A 12,007-nucleotide genomic window follows, 5' to 3' on the forward strand; every position below is an offset into this window, starting at 1 on the left:
TCCTACACAGCAGCCAATACAATGAGTACTGTAGATGGAAAGTTTACTAAGCTCCCAAAAATAGTTAACGAGTAACTTAACACCAGGCTAAAAAAAAAAAAAAAACAGTATTTTGCTTCCCTCTCTGATTGAGACTTTAATGAGTAACTACACCCAGTCTTTCCATGCCAAACAGTGGTGATAGGATTTTTGGCACACTGAGCAGCTGTGATGTAGCGTGGAGCTGCAGTGCCATGCTACATCACACACCTAATTTCAACTAGTGTGTAGCCCCTTCACAACATGAACAACCTCTGATTTTTAAGATTTACAAAGACTGTTAACAGCATTTACTATCTAACTGGAACGTTTCGGGACCGATTGGCAGGGATTGCAATGGACAAAGTACACACAACGATATACTGGGAAGAGCAAATTACGTTTAACCATGTATCCAACTAACTTAAATAGCTCAAGTTGTTTTGTCAGTTTACTATTAACTGTATTACTTTAATATTGTATGTGGTTTTTACTTTTGCAGGGTGCAAATGTTTCACCAAAACAAGTTCCTTTCTGAGACGATTTTGCCGAGGCATCCTCGCTGCATCCGGAACTTAGCGCCGCCCAAGGCCATAGCGATTGGTTTAAAGAAATGCAAACAACCCAGAGCGTTTTTTCCTCCTATCCCAGAACGTGGTGTAGCCAGACCTTACTCCACAGCGCTGTGGAGATAGGTCTGGCAAAGCAAGACTTAAAAGCATAACTGACCACATCCAGGTGGGGTCTGGTCAGAGTTTCAAGAGATTTTAATGGCCAGTCTACTCCATCAGCTATTGAAACACCTTCTCCCCATACCTAAGTCGTCAGAATTGGAGGGGATGTGTTAGAAAATTTCTCAAGTTTTTTCCGAAACTGTCATTAACCATTTTCAGGAAGTGTTAAGTTACTCTTTAATGGGGTCTATTACAACTAATGGCAATGCTGTGTAAATACTGTAGTGCAAAAAGGATTTGACTTAATCCCAATTTAAGTCACAATCTCCAAAGCTGTATTCCATTTGGTTTACCATCAGCGGTTAGAATGACATGAGTTTAGTAGCAGACAAGCAACAATGAGGTAGACCGTGCACCTTTAGACAGCCAGCAAAATTCTGGATGAAAATAATGTAATAAGAAAGTTAACTGACCAAAAGCTGGAAACCACTTATGGTCTGACATTCATTTGGCCCCAGGAAAACTGGATGGTCAATTGCAATATCGGCAAATGCCAATACATTGCCTGTAGCGATACCCTAAAACCCGTCCCATGTTTTCACAAACCCTCCCCTTCCCCATGCGATATGCAAACTAACATTCATTACAGAGGTACAAACTGTCACGTCTCTGCCTTGTCGGATAGTGAGGTGTAACAGTCAGGAAGAAGACTTAATGGTAAGGCAGCAAAAGTGTAACTCTATACTAAACACACTGAGTATTGCGCAAAAACAGAAGAGGTATAATGCCCACAGAAGGGGCACAGTTTCACATAAAAGAAAACATTCTACAAATTCATCAAGATAATCGGTCATATGGCATTGCTCACTACAATCTCAAACCTCTTAAACAGCAGTGATTCAAACATTTAGAAAGCGTCCTCAGTGCAATAATACAGCAGTATTCCTGTGTGTTACACCAACTGAAAACAAACAAACAAAACGTTAGCAACATTCTTCATCAGCAATTTTTTTTAACCTGAGGTAGTTCCAAAAGCAGCTTCAACAGGTGGAAGGGGATCCATGTGTCCCGTCTCTCCATCAAAGCAGTTTGATTGGCCTCTGTGCTTCCCCGTCGTCAGTGTTGCCCAATTTATAGCTTAATCGGAGGTCTCGGGTGGCGGGGCCGAAAGGCTGTGCTCCTCCTCGTCACCTTTCAAGAAGGACGGTTTTCCCTGAGAACCCGGTGAGGACTGTTGTGCTTTGATTGGGCAGTTTGCAACCATGTGGTCGATGCTCTGGCAGAAATGGCACTTCTTGGGCTGGGGTGGTAGCTTGCACTCTTTAGCATGGTGGTCCAGGCCTCCGCAGTTGTAGCACCTACAAGGGCAGAGAGCATTTGGTCACACATTCTATTAAATTTGTACACATCTACTCCTTTACCCTCATTGAAAAATCCAAAATTTCAAAACTTTAACCACTGGATGCAAAGCTTATGAACTAGTTGTGATGTCACAAAACCATGCTTGTGTGGCCGGGTTGAATCAGTGGGTAGAGCAGGCGCACATATACTGAGAGGCTTATGCCTCGATGCAGAGGTCCAGGATTCGAGTCCGACCTCAGACGATTTCCTGCATGTCTTCCCCCTCTCTATCTCCCCTTTCTCACCTAGCTGTCCTATCAATTAAAGACGGAAAAGCCCAAAAAATAATCTTAAAAAAAAAAAATAAATAAATAAAATAAAACACACATCCCTATAGTGTGAAACCCATGCACATACACAATCCTGGACAGTGAAGGTAAAACAGTCTAATGAAGTAACAATAACCAAAGCACTTTTGAGTGAAGGGGGACTTTAAGTTACACCTGTTTGCCACTAGATGGAAACATTTCACCTGGAATGACTTCAGTTTGCATTTGGTCATAAATCTTTCAAGGGCATTCCAGGTCACACTACATTGCTTTGTGGAGGAGCACACCAGGTTGGAACATCTCAAAACATGTCATTGTTTCATAGATGGTCACAAATTACAACAAAAATGTATTAAATTTTATTAGCAACCTTTGAGCAAGCAGGAGTTTCTGAAAGGACTTGAAGTGGACTAATACTAACTGCAAGAATGAAGTGGCAGGGCTCCTATTTTTCCATGGACCTGGTATGATCACCATGACTTATTATCTCACTGTATCATGAAGAGCTTGCCCTATTTGTCAGTTTGGCACTGCCAATAGCTTCCCTTGGACTCTATCGTGTCAAAGTAAGACATCGCTTAATCGGCATTGAACTTTAGAAATGAACACCATAAGGGGTCAGCTGGAGCCATTACGGGTGCCATCAGACACCTCTGTTCGTACATAATCTATAGAATGGCCACGCGTGCAGGGGCGGAAGACAGATGGGTGGTGGGCGTGGGGCAGTCACTCTGTGCCACTGTGGACCCCCTGCCACCATTGTAGCAGCAGATGACATTTAAACAGGGCGGCTGCCGAGGGGTCAGTGTGGCCGTTGGGGTGGTGTCAAGGTCTATAGCTTCACATCACAGAAGCTCCCTACATCAGCATCCACCAGGAGGCAAGGGGAAGTGGTCTCTTTGTCTAAAAAAGCTGCAGTAATGACCTCTGAACCCTGCCCTCACCTCAGTTCTCTAACCCCCAATCCAATCCCAGCCCTCTCGCATTTACTCATACATTGTTGCCATGACAACAGTGACCTTTCACCCCCTTGCCCGGGCTCTTACATCTGTTATCAATTAAATGGTACACACACACACACACACACACACACACACACACACACACACACACACACACACACACCCCCTTTGGTGGCAAAACATTGGTTCATCAATCAATCATACATACATGAAACACCATCTAGTGTTGCATAATACAATATGCTAGAGGGGAATGATATCTTATCCATGGATCAGTGTGGTCTACGGAGAGTTATTAAGCTACAGCAGGCCTCCCAGGACTCTTTGAGGCGGTAATGATCTCTGTTCTCACACTGACTACTCTCTGGTTCTAATCACAACTGACAAGGGGGTGAAATTGATACACCTCTAACCCTATGCTGTATTGATATTCAAAGAATGACCCAAAAATCAAGGCCTCCTTGGCTTTTCTTTCTTTCACTTGGAGAGACACTGTTGCCTTTGCATGGAACCCTTGAATCTTCAGAAGAAACGTTTCATGAATAAAAATATATTTGTAGATTGATCATTACGTTTTTTTGTGGCTTTTTATAACTTTCACAGGACCTGAACTCAAAACTACTTTTTTGTAGAGATTCAGATCAAACGAAAATATAAAATCACTTCTTTTAAGGTAATGAGGAATGACTATCACATTGGTGGTAAAGGATGGTTTAGGAAGAGAGAGTGTCAGTGGGTGTGAATTCACTGGGGGCCAGCAGATTTAAACAGTTATTGATCCAGGTCACACGTCAAGCCTGCTGGTGTGACCCTTGCTAGGGCTGGAGGTGGGGGTTGGGATTGAGGAAGAGGAAGGAAAATGGGGAAAAACTAAAACACCATTGTGTATCTGATCCAAACTGGACACAACAATGACCGTTTGTGGACTCCTGAGAAATAAAGCCTCTAAGGGTCTGTAATGTAAATGTGCATAATCCTCCGCTTTCCAATTAAAACAATGTATCTCCAAATTTGGTGATTCATTTTGAATTAGGTTTTAGATTAACTGAAAAGTCTTTCTTTACAGGTTTAGAAAATTGCACTGCTAGAATTCATTAAATGCTTTTTCTTCTCTTCCCCAGATCATCCCTTCTTACCTATCTCCCTTTAAACGTCGCTTCTGGACCTTCTTGCCTTTGGGTCTCCTTTCACTGCCCACACAGTGGATGCCGTCTGGTCCGGTAACTCTCTGCGACTCCAGGCCCTTTGATGACTTCTTGAAGGTAAACTCAACTGCCTCACCTTCCTTTAGGCTACGGAAACCCTCCATGTGCAACTTACTCTGAAAGATGACATAGAAAGAGGAGTCAGCATCAATTTTGGGGAACTCCATTCTTATGGTGACTTAGGTTTTTGTGAAGCCCCTAATTGGTATGTCAGGAAGACTCAAAGGGGTGAGTGAATGTTTCAATTTTTCCCCTCATCACAGAAATACAGCAGATAATTCTTAGTAGGATATATAGTGAAAATGTGTCTTTCAAAATCTGCCATATTGAACGACCAGTAACCAAATCACCCCCACATTGAACCGGTGGATACCTTGACGCTTGAGAACATCCCCCCACCCACACTCACTGTGTGATACCATCAGAGCCCAATAGGACTTATCAGGCATTTATGGTGATCATTATGTCTCACCTGATAAACAAACAAGCACTACAAAGCTTGCTGTTCCCACTCTACTGATGTGTTGCACACATACTGGCCTGCTTAAAAAGGCACCGTGGTCGTAATGCTGCTTTGTCTTTTTGCTGTGTTTGAGAGGTAAACCTGACGAGGATAACCTTCAACCCATCCCCCCTCCAGAGGAACAGCATTCCACACTGCTGCCCCAACCCAATCCCTTTTCCCACCCACATCACAAAGCTCCACTAACACACTGACCACCACTAACCCTAAACTGCAGGATGCAGGGGTTAGTGCTGTAGTTGGGGGTGGGGTGAGAAGGCAGCATTGCTTCTCTGGGAGGTTGGGGGTCAGGGAGACATTCCTTGGATAGTTGTTTGGCAGAAAGACGTGGAAGATAAAAGTTGAGGGAAAGCACAAATGATTGATATCTCCCTTTGATAGCAGTGCTTGAATACGTGACATCTTTTTTGTGAAAGAAACATGATTTCATTTTGGAGAATGTCTGATGAACAGCAATATTGGAGAGGTGTGTTAGCTTAATCAGCGACGGAAAGGTTTGAATATGCTGAGAATAAACACTAACTTAGCCTCCTGCTTAGCTACATATTCAATGAAACTACGTTCACCTGAAGCTTTGAGGAGGTTCTTCTACTTGCCTTGCCTGAAATGTTTCGTGATGAAGGGAAGGGAAGGTGAAGGGAAGGGAAGGGAAGGTGTGGTGCGGTTTTAAGGATAAAAGCCAGAGACTGGCTAACACAACATGGGAAACCCCTCTCTAAAATTCCCTCGGTGGGACTGTGAGATTAACTTGTCACAACTATAGCAGACTGTTGACATAAGAAAGATTCATGATGTAGCAGGTTGACAGACATTAATCCCATTTTCTTTATTTTTGAGTAGAGGCCCATCTATCTGTTAATTATGAACAACAGTTCACCAAACACCAAAACCACCACGGATCCGAGCTTCTGAAAGCACACGGTTTGTTGTGAAGGAAGTCTTGAGTCTGCTTCAAACCAAATCCAACAGTAGAATCCTTTAGAACAGGTTATCAATTAAGGGATACAAGTAATCGTTCTAGTGAGCTGAAAACTACCTCTGCAATGATAAAAACAAAAGCACCATATTGTCTAATCCTGTGACTCACAGTTGAGCATCTGCTGCAAGCTCGTGAGCAACACAATTGGTTAGCCATGACATTTGAGTGGCAACATGGACGTCCACAGAGCCCCAATCCTATCAGGCCTCTCTGCCCTGGTGACCGTTAACCCACTTCCTCTCCCATATGTGACCATCCCAACCCCCATAACAAACTCTCACCAGCCACATGCCCACATCAGTTTATCCACACACGCAGATACAGGTACAGATCAGGGTGGGGCCTTTAACTTCAAGGATCTGATGTTGAGGTGTTATTATTAGTGGGGTCTACTGCAAACTCTGTCCAGAATGTGTCTGGAAGCCACGTGAAGCAGAGAAAGACATCAGAGCACTGAGGGACAATAGCAGGACTGCTGCTGAGACAAAGAGGGGCTCGGTCACGGCCGAGGGGTGCTTCATTCGGATGCGTGGCTCTATTATCCACCTGCACAAAGGCCAGTGGACCCTCGGAGTTAATTTTCCTTGACACACCGCCACTAATTTTAGGGCTGAGTCCTTTTACATTGCCATAACCCCTATACATCCATCATTGACACACACGTCGCTACCTTTTCTACTGACAGAAAGGGAACCAAGTCATTGGTTACGCATTTCTTGTGAAAAAAAAAGCACAGTGTGAGGTTATTGTTTCCGTAAAGCTGTGAGCATTACAACTTATCGCTCTCTCAATTTGAGTATCTGGAGCAATAATCAACTTGTTTTCATGACATACAGAAACAAGCTTGGACATTGGATTGGATTTTCAAGCTGCATATAATGGCAGTTGGCATTATACCTCTAGTAAAACCACCCATTCCTTCTACCAAACTGAGTTTCCACACCCAGTTGAACTCATGTTTTGGTTTGCATTATGATTAATCAGGCATCAATTTCCTGTGTATAGTCAAACTATTTCAGTTGCAACGGCTGCACAGAACAATGACATCTCTCTATATGCATCATCGGAAACAGACAACTGAAAAACAAAAATGAGTAAGAGCTGCAAGTCTGAAAACTGGCTTTCACCTCTAGCAAATAAAGTTAAATCTCTAAAAAAAGGAATTGCACTTTGGTAGACAAATGTCTCCACGGCATAAGGCCCTGGAGAGTGGTGGCACTGTGAGGACAAGGACATTTACCTAAACTAAGCCCTGAGATCCCCTCTCCTCTTTAAAGCTAGTGTAACACAGTGCCATACACGCACACAGGGGGATGAGCAGACAGCAAAGAGCCTTTAATCATTTTATGACAGGAACCTTGAGGTGAATGAGCAGTGGGGACTCCTCTCATTCACATGCTAAGCCTTTATCTTATCAGACAGCAATGGAGGTTTTCACTCACATGAGAAGTAGGAGGGAAATGCATGCCCCACCTCTTTACCTCCCACTTCACCAGTTGTAAAAGAAGGTGAATGAAGGCTTTGGTTAAACTGAGAGCTTTTCTTTTATCTTTTCAGTCTGAGAAAGAAACACTAAAAACCTCTAGTGAAGGATGAACACTGTGTTTGATCAGAACACCAACTGTAAAACTACATCTACAGTTTATCCAAGTATGACAATTTGCATAGCCCTCAAGGCAGTTGTACATGTAAAGCAATTATGTTGTATTAAGCCTAATAAAAACAGTATTACAAAAGGCAGATTCGTGATTACCTGACGTGTGTAATTCTAACCTTAAGAAGTGATCAATAATCAAGTTTGTCCATTTACTGAGGTCAAACCATTTATGACTCATTTTAAAAGCTTCCACTTTGTGAACAGATGCAATGATAAATGGCAAAATGTGACAATATCATCATATTCCAAACAAAGTGAACAAATATCGACTGATCAGATAGCTTCAGAAGAGGATCAATTACATGTTTCCTTCTCCTTAAAAGACCAGTTTACATGCAGCTCACACACTGATCTATACTCACCTTAAAAGCATTGATGCCTATTTAAGTGTGTTAGCTCTGACCAAACTTATTTCTCCATCACATTATATCAGTATACCCTCTTAAAAAAACCACGAGGGAGGCCCCGAGCTCTCCTCTGGCTGCAACACGTGTTCCCCTGAGAGAGAAACACCCACCACACTGCAAAAAAAATCCACCCACCTAACCCAGTTAAACATCGCTCTAATTATTTGACCTTTAATCAAACATATGCTATCAAAACTCCTGCTTAGTGAGTGTTTGGTTGTTTTCAATGCACCTGGTATTTATATTCGGGGAAGGTTTTTACTAAGACTAATGAGTAGGCCTAATTGTGGACTCTTTTTCAAGATACAGGGTGAAAAACCGTACATTTAATTACGCTTTTTTTTTTTTTTTAGAAACAAGTAGGATGGTCTCACTTTGGCTGGTAAGCCATTTCACTTGATTTAGGAAAAGTAGGTTTTCAGCCCAAGATATGTTGATACTTTTTGCAGTGCTGGGTTTCCGTATATTGATATTCGCAGTTTCAGCCATAGACATAGTCATCCTACCTGATGGACAAATACATCAACCGGTTCGTCCAGTGGTACTCCCTCACGGTTGGTCATGGACAGGAACCCGAAGCCCATGCGGACATTGAACCATTTACACACGCCGACCCCGTGGAAAGACTGTGAATCCTCCTCGGTGCTCGGTCCCTCATCCTCCTCGGTCTTACACACTCCTGCAATGAAAAGTGTTTTGTAATTAAAAATAAATAAATAAATAAAATCAGTATATTGTTGTTAATGCGCTGATGTTTAAAACGCATTCACTGGTTTCCAAAAAAGGGCATTTGAACAAGGTTTAAAACGCGAAAAACTTTAGCCTACTCCTTTCTCTAGCGTTGCAATATCATCAATCAATATGAATCAATAAAATGAGTAACAAGCTGAGGCTGTATTATTGTCTTAATTTCGATTAAAATTAGGCCGTCACTTATTTCGAAAAAGCAACTGAGCAACACATGACCTTCTTTCTAAATGAATATTCCGCGAGTTTGTGCAAAATAAGTGAAATTGGAAGTGTGCATGATGTCAGAATCTCTAAAGAGCGTTTTAGAGACACACGAATTGCACGTGTGTGAACGATGGCTTAAAATGCTCCACTACAATCAAACCGTCCCATCACAAAACAAGTTAATTAACTCATGCAAAAAAAAACAGAGCATGCAGTTTATTTTGATACTCAACCTGGGAATTCCTGGTTAGACACGGAGCCCATGACTTCAGTTCTGCCTTGAGCCAGATTTAGCACCCAAGCTACAGTATCCTTTTTTAAACCCACAAACTGGGTAATCCTCACAGATTGCCACTGTCATGCAAAATGCTGTGAAAAGCAGAAACTGCGCAGCGAGAGGGAAAGCGGGAGAGGGAGGTAAACAAAAGGGGGCTGGCAACCTATTCCCCCTAAACAATGGGGGTGGGGGTCACCGGGCAGGGTTTTTTGCTGAACCCCCCCCTTAGAAAAAAAGCATCTAAAACAATCAAAGAACACCCAACCCCTTTAGAAACCACTTCAACCAAACCCAGAGATAACTCCCCAAAAAGCTCCCAACATACCTTCTGCCATGTTTGTGGGCCAGTTTAATCCAGTGTCTTTCTTTCTTGAAACGCGTTTTCCGCTCGCTCTCTCCTGCAGTGGTCAGCTCTGTTGGTCAATACAAATGACCATTTCTCATCCGACAAACCCCCCACACACTCTCGGTCATGTCCACGTGATTCACAATTATAGTCCCCAAGGATAGATTGCATATTGTATGATAGAAGGGCCCAAATGTGGGAAGTGACCAATCACTTCCAACAAAAAAATGATCATGATACTCTTTCTATCCAGACATCTATACTCGCAGTAAATTCAGTGACTTAGGCTAAATCATTTCCCCCCACTAGTATTTCCAATTGTAGTAGCCTGGGCGTATAAAATATGTTAAACCTGCTTTTATTCCGATATTTCTCAAACGACCATGCCCAATCCAAGAAAGGGTTTGAGTTATGACACTAACATAGGCAGAATTAAATAACATTTCATTTTACCTCCTTTAAATTGTGTGCATGCAGCTTCTTGCATGTGGTAACAATAGGAATAAAATAAACCTGGTGGACCCTGAAAAACTTTAAGTTGTAGCCTATTTAAAGGCAAGTTTTTTTTGTTAAATAGCGCTGTTTTTATTGTGATCAAGTGTAGGCCTATAGTTTAATAAGAGAATACTACTGTACACCATGTCATCTCGAGTTGGTTAGCTGCTGTTCATAACATGCCAAAGAAATGTTTGTAGCTTATGATTAAACATGTAGGGGTAGAAAGTGTTTTCTTTCCAAACGACCGAGGTGGAGAGTTTAAAATACGAAAACGAAAGCGGACTTGAACTAAACAAAAAAAAGGATGCAGAACAGATTTTTTTTTTTTTAAGCGGACCGCAATACAAGGTGGCAGCACGAAAACAAGCCAAGCTGGGCAAACGAATTCCTGGATCAATAGTGATTGATCACATCATGTTAAGATGTTGACGCGTGTGTCCTTGTGGAATGACGGATAAATCAAAGACAGGAAAGTGAACTTTTAACCTAGCTTAAAGTGAAAGAGTCCAGCGCCGAAACGATAAGAAGGTAGGCCTATACTTTATTAATTAGCCTTATTTCTTTATTTATCAACTAGGCTAAATTAATAGTTTTATAATGATGAATCAAAACGAAATAATTTTAAAACCTATAGCTACAGCTGACAAAGAACTAAAATAGCATAGAGAAGCATAGCATAGCAAGAGAAAAATAAAATAAAATAGGAAAAATATTTTTTTGAAAAATGAATTCGTTCTGATTAGCCTATAGCAACCCACATTAGAAGGATAAGCCCAATCATTTATTTTACAATTTCTACATCTGTACGTTTGAAGGAAAAGTAGCTTATTGTCGACCTGAGGGAGGACATGCTATTGAATTAGTTAGCCTACATTTATCTGTGCTTATTAACTAGAACATTACTTTATAGGCCTATTAAGTTTATTTATATTTTTTTTTATTTTTTTGGTGAATGGAAGCACAACTCCACCAAATGTGCCTAAAGGATGTTACAGAGGTGACCTGTCGATTTCATCACAGCTACCACAACGACCCCTTGTGGACCCATATATATATATATATTTATATATTATCAATGATCACAGCACATCAGAGAAAGCTATGCACCATAATGCGTTAAAATGGTAGACTGGTGTTGCAGGATGGAATAATCTGAAAAAAAAAAGTTTGGCCAGAGAGGGATTATTGTATAATGTGGAACAGAACCTCCAACTAAAGGTTTGCTGAAACAACTGTAAGACTTGTAAGGGAATTTGAAACTTATAGGAACCATTAGACTAATGTTTTGCTATAAAGTAAAATACACCCACAACACACCAAATCTATTTTAATTCATTTAAACAGGTAGCATATTCATTTGCTTTTCCTTGTTAAATGTATACATCATCCTGATAGGATTTTTTTTTTTATTGGTTTGGAAGAAGATTATATTATGGGATGTTGAAATGCAAAATGCCAAGAGTTTTTTTTGTGGTATTTTTTAATCTGAAGAAAAGAAATATATATCTGCATGCACATGCTCATATTCCTAATTTAGTTTATCGTGGCGTTTTTGAAGTTGTAAAAGTATCTCTACATACTTCCTGAAGTTGAAATGATTTCGAATGGGATAACCTCAAATATTAAATTTTAGGGATATAAAGACATACATCTGACAATAGGAGGCTGGAAGTCGTTGGACGAAACGTCTGAAAATGTCATTTATTTTAGATTTTATTTTACATTAAACAACACATAGCCGAAGTTATAACGCTGACTGCTGATGATGATATATCAGTTAATGTCTAAACAAACTGCTCAGCAGGCATTGAATAATCTGAAGTATCAGTAGACCCAA

General features: G+C 41.2%; 1 protein-coding gene and 1 long non-coding RNA gene across 3 annotated transcripts; one reads left to right on the forward strand and one right to left on the reverse strand.

Annotated features, from left to right (window-relative positions):
• Window positions 1–866: 866 nt before the first annotated feature.
• On the reverse strand, window positions 867–9,771 carry si:ch1073-284b18.2 (protein lin-28 homolog A). 2 transcript variants are annotated; one of them, XM_031289552.2, is made up of 4 exons: window positions 9,652–9,771; window positions 8,602–8,774; window positions 4,461–4,645; window positions 867–2,050 (listed from the first exon to the last, which is right to left on the reverse strand). In XM_031289552.2, exons 1-4 carry the CDS (start codon window positions 9,659–9,661, stop codon window positions 1,831–1,833), a joined length of 588 nt encoding a protein of 195 aa, XP_031145412.1. In that variant the 5' UTR covers window positions 9,662–9,771; the 3' UTR covers window positions 867–1,830. The 2 variants fall into 2 exon arrangements, with proteins under 2 accessions (XP_031145412.1, XP_031145402.1); XM_031289542.1 differs by lacking the exon at window positions 9,652–9,771 and adding an exon at window positions 9,283–9,483.
• Window positions 8,180–8,979, forward strand: LOC116043059. The gene is made up of 2 exons (XR_004103364.2): window positions 8,180–8,477; window positions 8,575–8,979. It is a non-coding gene; the product is annotated as an uncharacterized LOC116043059 (long non-coding RNA).
• Window positions 9,772–12,007: the final 2,236 nt, after the last annotated feature.

Source organism: Sander lucioperca, chromosome 10 (assembly GCF_008315115.2).
Source record: "Sander lucioperca isolate FBNREF2018 chromosome 10, SLUC_FBN_1.2, whole genome shotgun sequence".
Taxonomy (NCBI): Eukaryota; Metazoa; Chordata; class Actinopteri; order Perciformes; family Percidae; genus Sander; species Sander lucioperca.

What these genes read in the sequence shown, in the direction of transcription:
- si:ch1073-284b18.2 (XM_031289542.1), bottom strand. Translation starts at nt 9,313, where the DNA reads ATGGGCTCCGTGTCTAACCAGGAATTCCCAG. An exon ending in GTCTAACCAGGAATTCCCAG is followed by an intron (nt 8,775 to 9,282) that starts GTTGAGTATCAA and finishes TTTTCATTGCAG; the next exon opens with GAGTGTGTAAGACCGAGGAG. An exon ending in CGACGTTTAAAGGGAGATAG is followed by an intron (nt 2,051 to 4,460) that starts GTAAGAAGGGAT and finishes CTGCCCTTGTAG; the next exon opens with GTGCTACAACTGCGGAGGCC.